General features: G+C 43.7%; 1 protein-coding gene across 3 annotated transcripts in view; it reads left to right on the top strand.

Moving 5' to 3' along the window:
* Window positions 1-16,428, top strand: part of Dicer1 (dicer 1, ribonuclease III) — a 64,778-nt gene that overhangs the window by 31,104 nt on the left and 17,246 nt on the right. For all 3 annotated transcript variants that reach the window (XM_021178579.3, XM_021178580.3, XM_085830643.1), the window contains 10 exons: window positions 6,165-6,297; window positions 7,816-8,058; window positions 8,706-8,860; window positions 10,686-10,818; window positions 11,586-11,661; window positions 12,489-12,628; window positions 14,397-14,576; window positions 14,665-14,878; window positions 15,063-15,216; window positions 16,193-16,375. In XM_021178579.3, the coding sequence (XP_021034238.1) occupies window positions 6,165-6,297; window positions 7,816-8,058; window positions 8,706-8,860; window positions 10,686-10,818; window positions 11,586-11,661; window positions 12,489-12,628; window positions 14,397-14,576; window positions 14,665-14,878; window positions 15,063-15,216; window positions 16,193-16,375 (1,611 nt within the window). The remainder of the gene's footprint in view (window positions 1-6,164; window positions 6,298-7,815; window positions 8,059-8,705; window positions 8,861-10,685; window positions 10,819-11,585; window positions 11,662-12,488; window positions 12,629-14,396; window positions 14,577-14,664; window positions 14,879-15,062; window positions 15,217-16,192; window positions 16,376-16,428) is intronic.

The raw sequence follows: 16,428 nt of genomic DNA, 5'->3' as shown, positions 1-16,428 counted from the left end.
GAGCTGATTGCTCGCCGGGAGAAATCCTGTGTGGCTTCTTATTGACTTCTGTGGTTGAGAGCCTAGGTAGGAGGATCATTGTTCAGCCTTCAAGGCCACACCGGGGAAATTTAGAGGTAGATTTGCAGTTTAGGTTGGTTTATTAGACTGTATAGTAAAATGTTCTGGGTTGGAAGAGAACGTTACAGCATTCTGAGGATATTAGCAAAGATAATGGTTAGTCCCCATCCATATTCCTTAGTAAGTACTGGTTTTCCTGGCTATGGAGCTGTGCTTCCTATATAAACTGTGACAGGTGCTGCTCGTTTAATGTATGGTGGTTCTGATTGTTTTATTTTGTTGGTAGATGGTAGATGCTTTATCATTTTAAAGAGGGTCCTTATTTTTTTGTACTTAAGGCTGTACTTTTCTGGGAGATCCATTAATTGGCCAAAGTTCGATCCCTGAGAGCCTTTTCTGAAAGTAGTCCTCTGTGGAGAAATTAAGCTTTGTTTCCTGAGGTAATTGCCTTTTTTTTTCCTTAACTACTTGAATATTTAGGAGTTTTAAATTTTTTTGAGTAATGGGAAATTGGACTGGAGAGCAGTCATCTTTCAGTTTTCAGTCTGGTGATTTTCTGGTCATTGAGCCTGGGCCTCCTGATGTATAAGGAGTGAACTAACTGGAGGTACTGAATTAAGCAGGACATTAAGGTTGGAAGGGACCTCACTGAACATCTAATCCAACCACTCAGCTCTGTAAGAAACACAGCGGAGGAAAAGTGATTTGCCCCAAGTTCAATCGCTAGTCTGTGACAGAGACAGTTCTAGAATCCTAATACCCTAGCTCTTAGCTTCCATTTCTTTCTACAGTCATAACACTCCTGGATGTCCTTGAACAGCAGAACCTATAGCAGGACTCAAGCCAGGGGACCAGGAAGCATGTGGCTGGAGGCGGGGTGAGGGGAGATGTGGTGGTATTTCTTAGACTGGGGAAAGGCTTTTCAGGGGTCAAGAAGTTGAGCACTGGTACAGTCCTATGTCTTGCTGTGGAGAGCTGCCTGCCCTGGGAGCCCTGGCTTGGAGAGAAACAGGTGTTTCTTCTTTCTCCCTTTTAAAGAACTCAGGCTGGGTCTGTGTGTGCTATGTAGAGATGTGTCAGTTTCCATTGCAGAATTATTAGCCAGAAAAAGTTGACCTAAAATCAATCACTTTCTGTTAACGCAAGGATTAAGTGCATTGTGATCAGCTTTCATGAAATGTGGCTGAGTTGGTATTCTAGGATGAATGAAGGACAGTCTGAGGTTGACTTTATGGCATCTAATTAAGTGTACAGTAGAAGTGCGGTTCTAATAAGCTTTTAAATAAGCTTAGAAGAACTTGGTGCAATCTGGAGTCTTTCCTCCCATCTATTTAACAGGAAACCCCTCCTTGCCGAGTGGAAGCTCTTCACACAGGCTGCTCTCCAGCTCCTGAGCAGCCAGCCACGCTGCTGCTGTGTGCTGCAAGAGCACTTAGTCTCACATTTGCAATTTCTTCCTGTGTCCCCTATAGCAGTGCTCACATACTCCATGTGGGAGAAAGGTAGATGTTGGCACAGGGTCAGATCCAAGTGTCGCCCTGGGCTTGAGTGCAGTGGTCTCACCCTGTTTTACTAGGGTCGTGAGGCACAGGCATTGGGCAGACCTGGGTTTGCATCCTGTTTGTCTCCAACTTCTCCCTTCCTAATACTTATTATTCTGAACTAATTTTAGATTTACAAAGCAGTGGATAAGTAGCGTCCTGCATTCTCTCCCCAGTTTCCCTATGATTAAGGTTTTTGTCTCAACCAAGGAACCAACATTAGTGTAGTATTGGGCCTGCCCTCCTGGCTTTATCCTGTAGTACTGGGCCTGCCCTCCTGGCTTTATTCCAGGTTTGCCAGTTTTCCCTCACACTAGTGCTCCCTCAGTCTTAGCCATTGCTAGGCTTGCAGGCTTGGCTCTGCTTCTTCCTTTTGTTAGGTTGTTTTAGGGGGCACGGCCTCACTTAACCCAGGTTGTCCTCAAGCTCACTCTGGAGTTGCCTTCCTTCCTAACTGGTGCATAAAGTGTGTCTCCACCGCAGAGCCCAGTCCTCCTTCCCATTCCAGGGGTTGTAGAGCATCAGCGTTGTCTTCTCGATCTTCTCTGCTATTTTCCTTGTTTCTGATGACCTTGAGGGTCAGGAATATTGGTCAGGCATTTCATTGGTTACCCCTCCATTTGGGTTCGGTGATGGTGTTCTCAGGGTTAAGCTAGGGGTAGGGAATTTCAAACACTACTGTAGAGTTGGCAGTCCTTTCTGGTCACATCGTATTAGGGGCTGGTGTAACAGCACCATCATTGGTGATGTTCAACTTCTGCTTACTGTCTGCCCACCTCCCCTACTGTAAAGTGTTTGCTGTTTCTTAATAAATGCTTTGGAAGCAAATTCCCACATCTAAACAGTCTGCAGGAGGAGGGAATGATGACCGTCTGCCTGGGGAGGTGGTGTGTATGTGCCGCTGTTCTCCACTCTTACTCTGTTTGCTCCCTTTCTGTCTGTGGTTGTTGGATCTCATATGTGCTGGTGTGGACCATGTCTGGACTGTTCATTACAGCTCCATAGCAAGTTGTTTATCAGCTGCCTGGCTCTTCTGATCTGGGCCACGAGGTGCTGTTTGTGGGTAGCTTGCTTGCTCCATTTACCCAGCATCCTTCTGTGTGAGCTCTGCTTTACATGGCTAACAGATATTTCACCACTGCTCTCACCTTTATAGGTAACTTTTAGTGTATTGGTTTTGACATATAATTACAAGGTTCCTGTACTTTCTGTTGCCATAGCCATAATCAGTCATTTTTGCAAAGGACCTCCTGTCCTTTTTATACCCGGTTTTATAGGCACATATTTTGTAAACTTACGTAATTTTAAAGCCTATGCATCTGCATCCATAAAATACTAATAACGCCTGCCCTCACACTTACTGTGAGTACCTGCCAGTGTACACGGAAATGTCTTGTTAGCAGTGTGCTGTCCTTTAACTCGTAGGGGCAGAGTCACGAGAGAGTAATGTTTGCTTTACAGTGACAAGATAAGGGATACTGCTAGGAGAATGTAATGTATTTCAAGTACATGGTAGACGTTTCAGATGTTTGTGTATAAACATGTTCTGTTTTGTCTGTAGAATGTAGCGTGTGTGTTCATAAAACAGTTTTAGTAATCTAGTTCTGTGTATCTAATCAGTGTTTGGTCATGCTATTTATTCCAGTGTACCTGGGAGGCAGCATGTGGCACATGCTATGGTCTTCCCTCTGCTCTGAGTTGCATAGAGAGATTGAAAGTCCATGTGTGGACACTCTTGAGAAGCAGCTTGATAAAGAAATTTATGCTTCCTGAATATAATACAATTGTATTTTAATGCCTTTTAAGTTTCATTTCCTTAGTGGTTTTTTGTTGTTGTTGTTTTGGTTTTGGTTTTATAGAATTTTACAAAAATGTAGGTTGTTGAGGAATTGGGGAGGTTTTTGAAAAACCTGGCTCTTGACTCTCATGTGGATCCAAAGAGAACAGTGGGGCTCAGCACATAGTTGTCAGTGCCTTGCAATGCCCGCAGGAACAAGGTCTGCTCACCTGTTCAGTCCTGCCAAGAAGTCTTTAACAGGCTGTGCCAGGCACTTGTCAGTTCCTGAAGACAGTGGAACACTTATTTTGTTTTCCTTGAAGCCTCTGGCTTAGGTTTGGGATGTGGTTAGACATTCTATACATTAGTCTAGTAAAGGAATACTCTTCTTTTTTATGTTAATGCACATATGGAACATTTAATTATTGCTTACAATATAATTTTTTATTAATGTGCATGTTGTCTCTTCAGCTCTGCAATTTGATGCCAACATCATTAAAGAGAAATAAATTCCTATTAGTATTTCCATTTCTCAGCTAATTGAAACCTGCCAGCTTGATAATTTGGGCAAAATATATTCTTAATTAGGAGTAACTTGAATTGCATTTTAAAACCTCCCATTATGCTCAAATTGATAGTTATTTATGTAAAGGCACACCCACAGCGCAGGGGTTGCTAAGGTAACTTGTTCCAGCTTTGGCCGTGCTATTTGTTTTCACTTGCCTGCTCTTTGTCACTGACGTGGTGATGTATTCACCAAAGTACCGAAACAGACCCCGGAATGGAAGGTTGGGAAGCTCCTGACTCTGAACGTTTGTGTCATTGAGCCTTAGAACACACTGGATAACCTGGCCAGGACAGGGTCTGGGAGCACAGGAGACTCTACGTTCCCATTCAGTTTGCCAGGCCTTTGATATTAGCCTGTTTCATGTGTCTATTTAAAAAGAATGGTTTTACTTAAAAATGCAATTTTCCATTAGGAATTTATACTATGTAGCATGATTTCATAGGGACCATGTGGAGTCACTTAGGTCAGGTGTGGAACCGTTTATCCTGTGCTGAGTCTTTGAATGTGGGTATTTTCAAATAGCTGTAATAGCAGCACTGACTGTTAACCTTCGTTCTGTGTAACACGATCTGACCTGTAGCTTTTTTCCATGTTTTAGTCAAAGGCCCCTATGGGTTTCTGGTACTATAGGTTAATGCCAAGGAGCAGGTGGGGAAGGGGCCGTGGCTTGGGGTTCTCTCGTGACAGTGCAGTGGGATGCCTTCAGCATTGCTGTGGACAGCTTTTGCCCAGGACTGCAGGATAAACTCTTCAACGCATGGCCTGGGGGCCAAAAGAGGACTTGAATAGAGGCCTTTCTTTCTCAAGAATTCTGCTTCTAGTGATCATGGTATTGGGTAAGGTGAACAGCAGTGGGCCCTGTCAGACCTGTAGAGGCGCTTGAGAGGTTTAGACTCTGCACTCACTGCTGTGTGCGTACCTCCGGAGGTTTGTGTGTGGTGGCTGTTGAAGCCAGTCGTGTCCGAAGTGTGTTGAGCTGTCTAGTGGTTCTCTGACTAGCTCCATCTCATCCTGGGACATCATTCTGTTAAGTCATCATCACTAAATTGAAAGTTGGAAGGAAAGTGACCCTTTTACTTGTCAGTGTGAGCCAGCCTTATATATTTTTATAGCAAGTGCTCAGCCCGCAGGTCTGTGTGGTCAGACACGGTGCTGGTTTTTCCTAAAATTTGATGGGAAGAAAAGACTGTTGTTCTGGTTACGCCTTAACTGTCAGCCAGACACAGCCTAGAGTCATCTAAGGGGAGAACCTCAGCCGGGGAATTATCCAGATCAAATTGGTCTGGGGAATGGCAGGGATTGTCCTGTTAATTGATAGTAGGAAGACCCAGTGCAGTGTGGGCAGTGCCCGCCTTAGGAGGCAGGGGGCACTGGGTTGTAAGCTGGTGTGTGAGCGCCAGCAAGCGTTGTCTTCTGTGGTCCCTGCTGTACTCTGGGTGTGAAATAAGTTCTGTGGTCAGAGCTGGGGGGAATAGCAAGTTGGACTACCATCAAGTTTCTTCCTGAGCGAGCACTGGCCTCAGCTTCCCGGAATGGTGGGCTGTGACCTGGAACTGTGAGCTGAAATAGCCCCATTCCTCCCCAACACTGTTTTTGCTCAGAGTCTTTTATCAAAGCAAGGGCAGTGAGACTAGGGCAACTATTTGGTTAGGATGTTGGCCTAACACAAGAACAAGTGTGAGTGCTAGACGTGTGTTCCTGTTTCACAGGAGACTGGAGGCTAGACTTTTAAAAATTATTTTATTTTATTTATTTATTTTTTGATTTTTTGAGACAGGGATTCTCTGTTTAGCCCAGGCTGGCCTCAACCTCAGAAATCCGCCTGCCTCTGCCTCCTAAGTGCTGGGATTAAAGGTGTGCGCCACCACTGCCCGGCTGGAGGCTAGATTTTAAACCATCTGGAGAGAGGACTCAGTGATTCAGTATATACTACTTTTTTAGAGGACCAGTGTTTGGTTCCTATGTTGGGTGGCTCATAGTTCCAGGAGTTCTAATGCCCCTCTCCTGGCCCTCTGGGCACTCTACACATCTGATGCACAGATAAGCAGGTCTCTCTGTCTGTCTGTCTGTTTCTCTGTCTGTCTGTCTCTCTGTGTCTCTGTCTGTCTCTTTCTCACTCATACACACACACAGTAGAAAAATAAAAAAATAAGAGAACCCAAAAGTTAAAATGTTTCCCTTGGAAGTGTTTAACTCCTTGTGTGTCTTACATCCTTAGATTGATAAAGGAAGCTGGCAAACAAGATCCAGAGCTGGCTTATATCAGCAGCAACTTTATAACTGGACACGGCATTGGGAAGAACCAGCCTCGCAGCAAACAGATGGAGGCGGAGTTCAGAAAGCAGGAGGAGGTAATAGTGACAGCAGGGGTTTTTACAGCGCATACTGAGAACCTAACCTAGAAACGTCCTTCATAGAAACGTCCAGTCCCTGTCGTCCTCTCCCCTTCAGTTCCTCCTCCTCCTTCCTTCTCCTCTCTCCTTGCTTTTTAACAATAGATTACTTGTTTATAAAGATATTTGCTGTTCTCATGAGGTGACTAAGGGTCACTGATCTACTCAGAACTAGGGTAGCTTCTGGTGAGCTAGTCTTATTGTCATTCAACAGCTCATTTTTCTTTATGGAATTACTATGGGATATCTATGCCTCATAGGAGAGTGAACCTGGAGGCAGTAACAACTGTGGCCTCCACAGGTCTGCCGAGCCACAAGCTAGAGTCTTCAGGGTGCCTTTTATGCTTTTAAAGGCCTGCCTTTGTGATATACATAAGACCACTGTTCTTTGTAAATGTAGCTTAAAATTGTTTGTGCTCTTAAAAATCTTCTATAGGAGGCAGCATTATAAAGAGACTGACATCCAAGTGTCCTGGCTGGCAGACAGGATCCTTTGTTATGTAACCTACAATCAGCAGAGTGATTTCTGTTCCAGGCATTTGGCGTTAACATTTTGAGGGGATTCCAGGTCTGGGAAGTTCAAGATCCAGTCTGTCCTCTCCATCTGAAGAACAGCATGTGCTATTTAACTTAGCCATGTGGGAATACATTAGTTACTTCTTGTAACTATGACAAAGTCCCCCACAGAAGCAACTTAAGGAAGGGATGGTTTGTTTTGCTTCTTGATTTGAGAGTCTCCTCTATTGTGGCAGGGAGAATCTGACGACAGCAGTTGAGGCAGCCGGCCATGCTGCATTTGTAGTCAGAATACAGAGTTGAATCCCAGTGCTTAGCTTACAGTCTCCTTTTGGTTGCGACCTGCTCCCCAACATAAGGAATAGTGCCTGCATTTAAGGCGGCTCTTCTACCTCACTTAAACTTCTTGAGAAACATTTTTACAAAAAAGTCCCAAGGTTTGTCCCTAGGTGATGTGATTTAGATCTCATTAGTTGACCAATCAGGATTAACCATCACAGGAGGTAGTGTTAGTTTAAGTTTTGTATGAAAACTCTTGTCCTTTGTTTTAATCAGTTCTGTTTCCTTCCATTGAAAGTTTCTGGGGTGCTGAGGAGAAGCAGAGCTATGCTTTTGGTTTCATTCCAAGTGCACTGGAGGTTTAGTGCTGCTGAGGCTTGCACAGCACATTCTCAGGGGCACAGGTCCCCAAGAGGGGCCGACTGTCACATAGATGCGTTTGTGATCAGCAAAGAGAAGTCAGTCTGAGGCATTCAGTGACAACTCCGTCGCTAAATCAGTGCTCTGGGCATGTGACTGTGTCCTCCCTCACTGTTCTGTGACACTCTTCTCTTCCCTGGGCTGATCTTAGGGCTGTAGTGTGCCTAGGAAATAGGTCATAAATGACCATTGTTAATGATTTTGTAATGCTTTCTTTGGGAAATTTCTTAGAATTGCTTTTCTTGGTGAATTTTTTTTCAGGTACTTAGGAAATTTCGAGCTCATGAGACCAACCTGCTCATTGCAACAAGTGTTGTAGAAGAGGGTGTGGATATTCCCAAGTGCAATTTGGTGGTTCGTTTTGATTTGCCTACAGAGTATCGATCATATGTCCAGTCTAAAGGACGGGCACGCGCGCCGATCTCTAATTACGTAATGTTAGCAGATACAGACAAGATAAAGAGCTTTGAAGAAGACCTCAAGACCTACAAAGCTATAGAAAAGGTGAGATCAGAAAGATAACACATCTTCCTTCTTATTTATGTGCATGGAAAGAGAAGTTTGATCTCCAGAGTGACGCGTCGGCGGTGTGAACGTATAAGGAAGCTGAGAGAGATCAGAGAGCTGGGAGTGTTCTATAAAGTAAAATCGTAGAGGAAAGGTCCTGGGGGGCCATTTGAGAAGGATGTCTATGGAAGGGCATTGTAAGTGCAGCCAGCATAGCGGCCAGTGATGGTTTGTGGCAGGAGAGTGATGAGATGTTTGTTTACCAGCAGGAGACCAATAGTGTCCTCTGTGAGCATGCACAGTGTCAGGTAATTCTTGCTCAGTGTGTTTCCATATGGTGGGGGCTGGGAGGGCCCTGTGGAGAGCTTCACTGCACAGATAGCTTCTGAAGTATGCAGAGATGGTTGTGTTGCACAACCTACATCAAAAGTCAGTAAGTTTGTTTGTTTGTTTTTGAGACTATGATATTGTGTAGTCCAGGCTGGTCTAGAACCCATGATCATTGTGCTTCAGCCTCCTGAGTGCTGGGTTATAGGTGTGTGCTGCCATGCCTCGGTAGAGAGTTTTCTCTGTAGTAGATGTAAAACTGACAGCTGTCAAAGAAGATTCTTGTTCTCACCCTACGTCCTGTTTGTGAATGTCAGATCTTAAGGAACAAGTGTTCGAAGTCCGTGGACGGTGCTGAGGCTGACGTCCATGCTGCTGTAGATGATGATGATGCTTTCCCGCCGTATGTGTTGAGGCCTGATGATGGGGGTCCTCGAGTCACAATCAACACTGCCATTGGACACATCAACAGGTGAGGGAGGACACACACGGCTTGTCAGTGTGGCAGGCTGAAGTCTGTCTCCACAGGTGAGCAGACTGTTCCCAGTGACAAGAGCCACCTCCAAGAAGGGACAATAACAACAGTGAGATAGCTTGAACACTGTATTACTTCAGGATATAGTAGCCAAAAATGTATAAGCTGGGTTTAATCATGAGAAAAATCTCGTGGAAACTCAAGTTGAGAGGCAGACTTCAAGGGATACGTCTGCAGTTTTCAGGGGTTGCAAAACAAGGTCACTGCGATCAAGGACAGACCAAAGATAGGAAGATGTGACAGTCTGGTGTGGCCTCTGATCCTGCACTGCATGCTTTGACTACAAAGACTTTTTGTGAAACATTTGCTCCTTTGTTTTACCCTTAAGTGAGATTTGTCCTGATATACAGACTAGGCCTATAACGGTTTTTCTTAGTTCTTTGTAATGGTATCGGCTCAGGAAAAAAAAGTAATTGTGCCTAAATCCAGATTAACTCATAATGATCACACTTAATTGCTAATAGAAAATTCAGCACCACACAATACAAAAATTTTAAGTGGAATATGTTCTGTGTTCTGTGCCTGTTTTACTTGTCCGGTACTGTTTTCTGTGGCTGTTCGCTGTTAGTGGAGAATAAATGATAATGGAAAGGAACTGGACTTGTGGGCGTGAGTTAAACCTTCAGCAGGCAGCCACTGGGCTGTCCTACCGCCCAGGCCTCTTTGTAGGCAGAGCCAAAGAATCTGCTTACATACATACATCACATGCAGGCATTCACATCTGCGTTGCTGTCTCACCTCCTGCTTCTGCTGTCCCCATTCTTACTGTGGCTCTAAGTCATTCTCGATTTCCTGTTTTCCTCTTCTGTGATGAGAAGTCTGATCCACTGTGCTTGGGTGTGATATGTGCTTAGCCTGCCTGTCTGCTGCCCACTCTTGTCTTTGGAGCACCCTAGCTGCACAGGTGCTTCCCTGCAAGTTTGCTGGCCTCAGACATCCTCCTTCCTTGGGCCTGCTTCCTGTTCTGTCACCAGACTATGATGACTGATGGAGTTTCTGGTTCTGGTGCCTTCTTGGTTCAACCCTAGGCTATGCTGTTACTGTTACCTTCCTTACATGTGCCATGGCTATTGGCAAGTGTCAGATGCTTAAGATACCAACATGGCTAATGCACTCCCACAGGGTGAACTTTGAAATGCAAGCTTTAGATTTAACTAAAGTAAAATTAAATAATGTAGTTTCCTAGTTACACACATCCGTTTCTAGTGCCTGGTTCTGTCATATTCACAGTCAGGAGCAACAAAGAACACTCCTCATGCAAATGGCAGCTGTCTCAGTCAGGGGTTCTATTCCTGCACAAACATCATGACCAAGAAGCAAGTTGGGGAGGAAAGGGTTTACTCGGTTACACTTCCATATTGCTGTTCATCACCAAAGAAGTCAGGACTGGAACTCAAGCAGGTCAGGGAGCAGGAGCTGATGCAGAGGCCATGGAGGGATGTTCCTTACTGGCTTGCTTACCCTGGCTTGCTCAGCCTGCTCTCTTATAGAACCCAAGACTACCAGCCCAGGGATGGCACCACCCACAAGGGGCCTTTCCCCCTTGATCACTAATTGAGAAAATGCCTTACAGTTGTATCTCATGGAGGCATTTCCTCAACTGAAGCTCCTTTCTCTGTGATAACTCCAGCTGTGTCAAGTTGACACAACACCAGCCAGCAGAGCAGCCCTGCAGGAGCCCTTGTGAAGACGGTTTTTCTGGAGACAGTTTCCTGTCAATCTTTCATTTATAGGTTCAACTTCAGAATTCCTTTCTTTACAGATATTGTGCTCGATTACCAAGTGATCCGTTTACGCATCTAGCTCCCAAATGTAGAACCCGAGAATTGCCTGATGGTACATTTTATTCAACTCTTTATCTTCCGATTAACTCACCTCTTCGAGCCTCCATTGTTGTAAGTTAAGAAAAAGACTTGCCTAGTATTGAAGTATGTACGCCATTGTTTAGTTTCTCTAAGACATCTGAATTATAGAGTTGTTATTAAATCTACACTCTGAAAAGTCACTTGTAAGTTGCATATATGCTCTACGCTCAGGAATTTTATAGTCTACACCCTATAAACTGTTGGAACTGACCAGATAGCCTCCACAAGTTCCCTTTAGTCTCTTACTAATTTGAATCTTTGTGAGGAATCTGTTAGCTGTGGCTTTGCACACAGTGACTGACGCAGAAGTTTGAGCTGCTCTGGCTGGCGTCTGCTGTCTGCATTTGCAGATGTCCCCAACTAAGTGATTTGAAGTTCACAGAAAAGCTGTTCCCTGGTGATATATATTAGAGCTAGTTCTAGTGTCTTTACCTTTTTGTTGTGTATTTGTTGGCTAATGAAAATAATACTTTAAAATTTTATTTAAAATGCACAATTACTTGAAATTGTAACATCTTAGTTATGAATTCATTTTGATTAGATGCCGTTTTAAAAGATGGGATGTAGCTGTGTTAGAACCCTTGCTTCATAACGTGGGAGACCCTGGATTCTATCCCAGCACTACCAAAATTTTAAACAAAACGAAAACAACTAGGAGGCTTGAAAGCTTGTTGGTATTTTCAAACTAAAGTACTTGGTTGTGGCAGCTTGGGCGTCAGCAGTATTAGGCAGAGGTTCTGAGTCTGTCCCGTGGGTTGGTAAACTGTAACTGGGAAATGCTCTCTTCTTGTTTTCAGGGTCCACCGATGGACAGTGTACGGTTGGCTGAAAGAGTGGTAGCTCTCATTTGCTGTGAAAAACTGCACAAAATTGGTATGTAAACATGCTTGGAAAACATATCAGTGAAAAAAAGGTGGCAAAAGTGTCCGTCAGAAGCACATGGAGGCCTCTGCGGGTTTCTGGGCTTGTCAGCCTAGACGTGCTGCTTTGACTATACCTCGGTCGGTTCACTACGCCTTTTCTGTACCTCAGAGACCCTACAGAGCTGGGCAGGGCTGCTGACTTTCACAGCTTCACTGCAAACAGCTGCCACTTTTTGCTTCTGTTATTGGCCCCTTTTACACACATAAGGATACTCTAACTATTGGATTCTAAGCCAGCCATATGTATGTTTAATGTGTTAAACTCTCAGGTTAGTCTATGTCGGTGAAGAAGACAATCCTTTAAAAAGTGAAAAACTTGTGTTTAAAAGGGATGTGTGGGCCTGGCTAGTTGATACTGTAATTTTGGATTTTAGAGTTAGGTTTGTTCATGCTGAATGCATGAGTGTCACATAGAGCCCCTAAAGTTTCAGCTGTGACTACTTTACAGTGTTTGTAAGGTTTATTTATCCTGTGTGTGCACGGGTACTTACACAGTGCATTGGCACTATGTGCCTGCCTGCCAGCTGGAGGCAGATGAAGGTACCTGAGCCCTGGAACTGTACTTACAGATGGTCATGAGTCACCATGTGGGGGCTGGGAACTAGACCTGGGTCCTCTCTGCGAGTAGCCAGTGCTCCTCACTGCTGAGCCAGCTCTTTTCCGTGTCTAACGGCAGGGGCGCTTTGGTTGCTGTGCTCTGAGTTGCTCCCTCAGCATGGTGCTCTTTTAGATCATTTACTCTTCAGTTTGCTGACATAAGCGCTTCAAACTTTGTAGGTGAACTGGATGAACACTTGATGCCAGTTGGGAAAGAGACTGTTAAATATGAAGAAGAGCTGGACTTACATGACGAGGAGGAGACCAGTGTTCCCGGGAGACCAGGGTCCACAAAACGACGGCAGTGCTACCCCAAAGCAGTTAGTATTGCTTAGAACTGAGGAACGTCAGCCGTTCTCAGCTTATCTCCTGTCACATCACACGCCACATCTTCTGCTCAGATGTTTCCCCAGGTCCTTGTGATTGACCCAACTGTGGGTCTGTCTTGTTCCTCTGATTCCTGGCGTCTCCAGAGCCGCCTTTGTATTTGAGCATAACTGTTGCTGGGCTCTGTTGTTCGGTTTTGTCATAAGCCTTTCCAAAGGATTCTTGAGGCATTTATCAAATTATCAAAAATATCAAAGGAGCGTCTTTCATTTAAAAAGACACGTTCTTTTATTTATTTATTTTAGTGGTGTGACTCTAGCCTTAGTGGCCCTTGCTGTGACTCTCACAGTTAATGAAAAGGTTGCTCTGCGGAGGCGGCCTGGTCTGTCAGGAGGTGGAGGAGGGTGTGCTGGGAGTGGGCAGAGGTCCCTGCAGAGCAGCATCTGCTAGACCTCTGATACCCCAGCAGGGCTCAGCTCTCAGCATCTCATGCTTGACAGAGGCTGATCTTTAAAACACGGATATTTTCTTTGTGTTTTGTCTTCACCTAAATATTCGGTCATTTTGTTTTTGCAGTTTTTACTTTATGTATCTGTACCCCAGCTAAGCATTTTTCAAGATTTAAAAATCCTGCTTTTTCCCTCTCCCAATCTTTTGTGTAAAGCTTTCACCCTCATGCTAACTTGAGCCCTACTAAAGGCATCGGTGATGTCTTCTGAGATACGCGTTCTGTCTTGCTCACTGCCCCCTTGACCCACCCATCTTGTCTTTAGTACTGACTCTTAGTCCGTGGGTAACAATGTAACTGTGAACTACCTGTGTAGACCCCAACCTATGAGTCTGAGAAAGTAGAAAACTCAGAAAATCTGAAGTAATGATCACAGTACTGATTCACTCTCATAATGAGAACTGTTAAGAATTACATTAGAGCCAGAGAGCTGGTTCGGCAGGCCTGATTGCTGGAGTTTTAGTCCCCGAGAACCACATGGTAGGATAGATAACACTGACTCTGACAGGCTGTCCTCTGGTTACCACAGCCACCAGACACAGACACAGACACACACACACACACTTTCTCTCTCTGTCCAATAGAGGTCATGAGTATTAAAACTGACACTGGTTTGCGAAAGGTTGTCCTGTTGTAGTAACTGAGGCACAAACTGCTTGTCTTTCTGTCCCTCCCTCCCTCTTCCTGGCCTCTCTTCTCCCCTCCTTTCCCTCTTGCACATTTACCTTAGCTAAGTCTCTGTTATGATTCCATTTGTACTGAGAAATATAAATTTTTTTCCCCATTGGTGCCAAGACAATGTGATTTGTACAGAGAAAAATATTTTTTTAAATGAAATAGTTTTACAAATAATAGAGCATATTGAATGTTATCTGGACGGGGTTATATACAATATTAAAAACAGGTCTACCTTTATTTTCTGATACTCTGTGTGAGTAAATAGTTTGAAAACTCATGGAATAAAAGTGCTTTTCAGTCAAAAGAAATAGATCAAATGATTTAATATTTTAAAAAGGCTATTTTAAATACTTTTGATATTCCATAAAACTGTAATAAGCAGTGTATAATAGCATAGGTAAATTGGGCAGTGTGCAGCTTTGGCTTCCCACAAGACTCGCTACTGAGTGCCTTCTGAGCTGCTGTTGCTGCTTTGTTTAACCCCACAGCAGAAATAAATGTCTTTTCTTTCCAGCATCTAGAACAAAGGCTGGTTGTATTTGAGCATGATGCTTAATTCTTCTTTCCAACTCTAGATTCCAGAGTGCTTGAGGGAGAGTTACCCCAAACCCGACCAGCCTTGTTACCTGTATGTGATAGGAATGGTCTTAACTACCCCCCTCCCTGACGAACTCAACTTCAGGCGGCGGAAGCTCTACCCACCTGAGGACACCACAAGATGCTTTGGGATCCTGACAGCCAAACCCATACCTCAGGTAAACCCTTCACTATATCTATTGACATAGAGATGGAATAAACTAATGTCATTGTTGACTGAAGGTACCCACTCTTCTTTTTGCTAAGATTCCTCACTTTCCTGTGTATACACGCTCTGGAGAGGTCACCATATCCATCGAGCTGAAGAAGTCTGGTTTCACGTTGTCTCAACAAATGCTCGAGCTGATTACAAGATTGCACCAGTACATATTCTCACATATTCTCCGGCTTGAGAAGCCTGCCCTGGAGTTTAAACCTACAGGCGCGGAGTCAGCATATTGTGTTCTACCTCTTAATGTTGGTAAGAAGGGGCCTGCTTGCCAGGGTTGCTTTAGCTGGGTAGCGAGCGGTTTGCTGGTGACTCACTCATTGTGTATCCCGTGAATCCTCCTTACTTCGCTAGCTGTAGACTCACATTAGTGTACCTTAAATGGAAATCTCACCTATGTTATATTTAACCTGTTAAAGTGTTTTTCTTCCTGAAGTTAATGACTCCAGCACTTTGGACATTGATTTTAAATTCATGGAGGATATTGAGAAGTCGGAAGCTCGGATAGGCATTCCCAGCACCAAGTATTCAAAGGAAACACCGTTTGTCTTTAAGTTAGAAGATTACCAAGATGCAGTGATCATTCCAAGGTGGGTGCTTCAGTGGGAAGGAAAATGGCAGTGGGCCTTGCTTCAGGTGTGCTTGTCATTGTGGCTGTGGCTGTGTACCATGTCACCAGCATGCAGAGGGCAGTCAGGGAAAGTGTCTCTCCATTCACAACATTTAAAACAATTCCAAAGAGCACTGCAGCTGAGAGAGTTACATTGTGAAAAATATTATTTCTTATATAAATAAATAATGTTGCTAGCCTTTTAAGAAGTCTCTATTCCCTTAATTCTAAAGTCTTCCTGGAGAATTTCATTGGGAAGAATGTGTGTGCCTTAAGCTTTCCAAGACAGTCATTGTTACTCCACCTGTGGAGGTGGGGAAGGTACCACTTGACAGAGTTAGGGAGTGGAGTCTGCGGCAGTTCGTGATGTCAGAATACTTGACAAAGAGTTAGAGCTGGGTGACTGACTCTGGCTTACATGCATGCACATTCCTGTCCTTTGCCTTCTGTCTCTACCCCTACCCAGAGTCGCATTGTAAAGGTTGCACTAGACTATCGCTTGCATAGATAATGAAATACATTTTTTAAATGGTTTTTAGAGCTTTATTGTAGAAAGGCAGAGAGAGAAGGTCAAAATACATCTTCTATATCAGATACCACATATTTAACATAATAATTTGCAAAGGATTTACTTTGTTGGATATTGCATTTTCTGTTTTGATTGTATTGGTGAAGCAAATATTTGCAGGAATGATTTATTTAGCTTTTAAGATTGTCAAAAGACAGTTAGAAGAAGCAGAATAAGAGGGGGAGATGGAGAGCTTGTTTTACTTAACAGAAATATAGTTTTTATTCTCAAACTCTTGAAATTTTTTTTTGGAATTTAAATTTTCATTAATGCTATTTACATTTAATTATTTGAATTCTTAATGATGTGTTTCCATATTAAAATAGTTGTACTTTGAAGATAGTTGAGTTACACAAAAGGCAACTTGATTGATTTTCTTTATTTTTAGATACCGCAATTTTGATCAGCCTCATCGATTTTATGTAGCTGATGTATATACGGATCTTACCCCACTCAGTAAATTTCCTTCCCCTGAATATGAAACTTTTGCAGAATATTATAAAACAAAGTATAACCTGGACCTGACCAATCTCAACCAGCCACTGCTGGATGTTGACCACACATCTTCCAGGTAAGAGCCGCAGACACGATACTTAGGTTGCACAGGGGGGCTTGCTTTATAGG

This window comes from Mus caroli, unplaced genomic scaffold (assembly GCF_978045245.1).
Source record: "Mus caroli unplaced genomic scaffold, Mus_caroli_1 scaffold_14, whole genome shotgun sequence".
NCBI lineage: Eukaryota > Metazoa > Chordata > Mammalia > Rodentia > Muridae > Mus > Mus caroli.
Note: the sequence above shows the minus strand (reverse complement) of the source record. Positions and strands in the feature narration are given on the sequence as shown.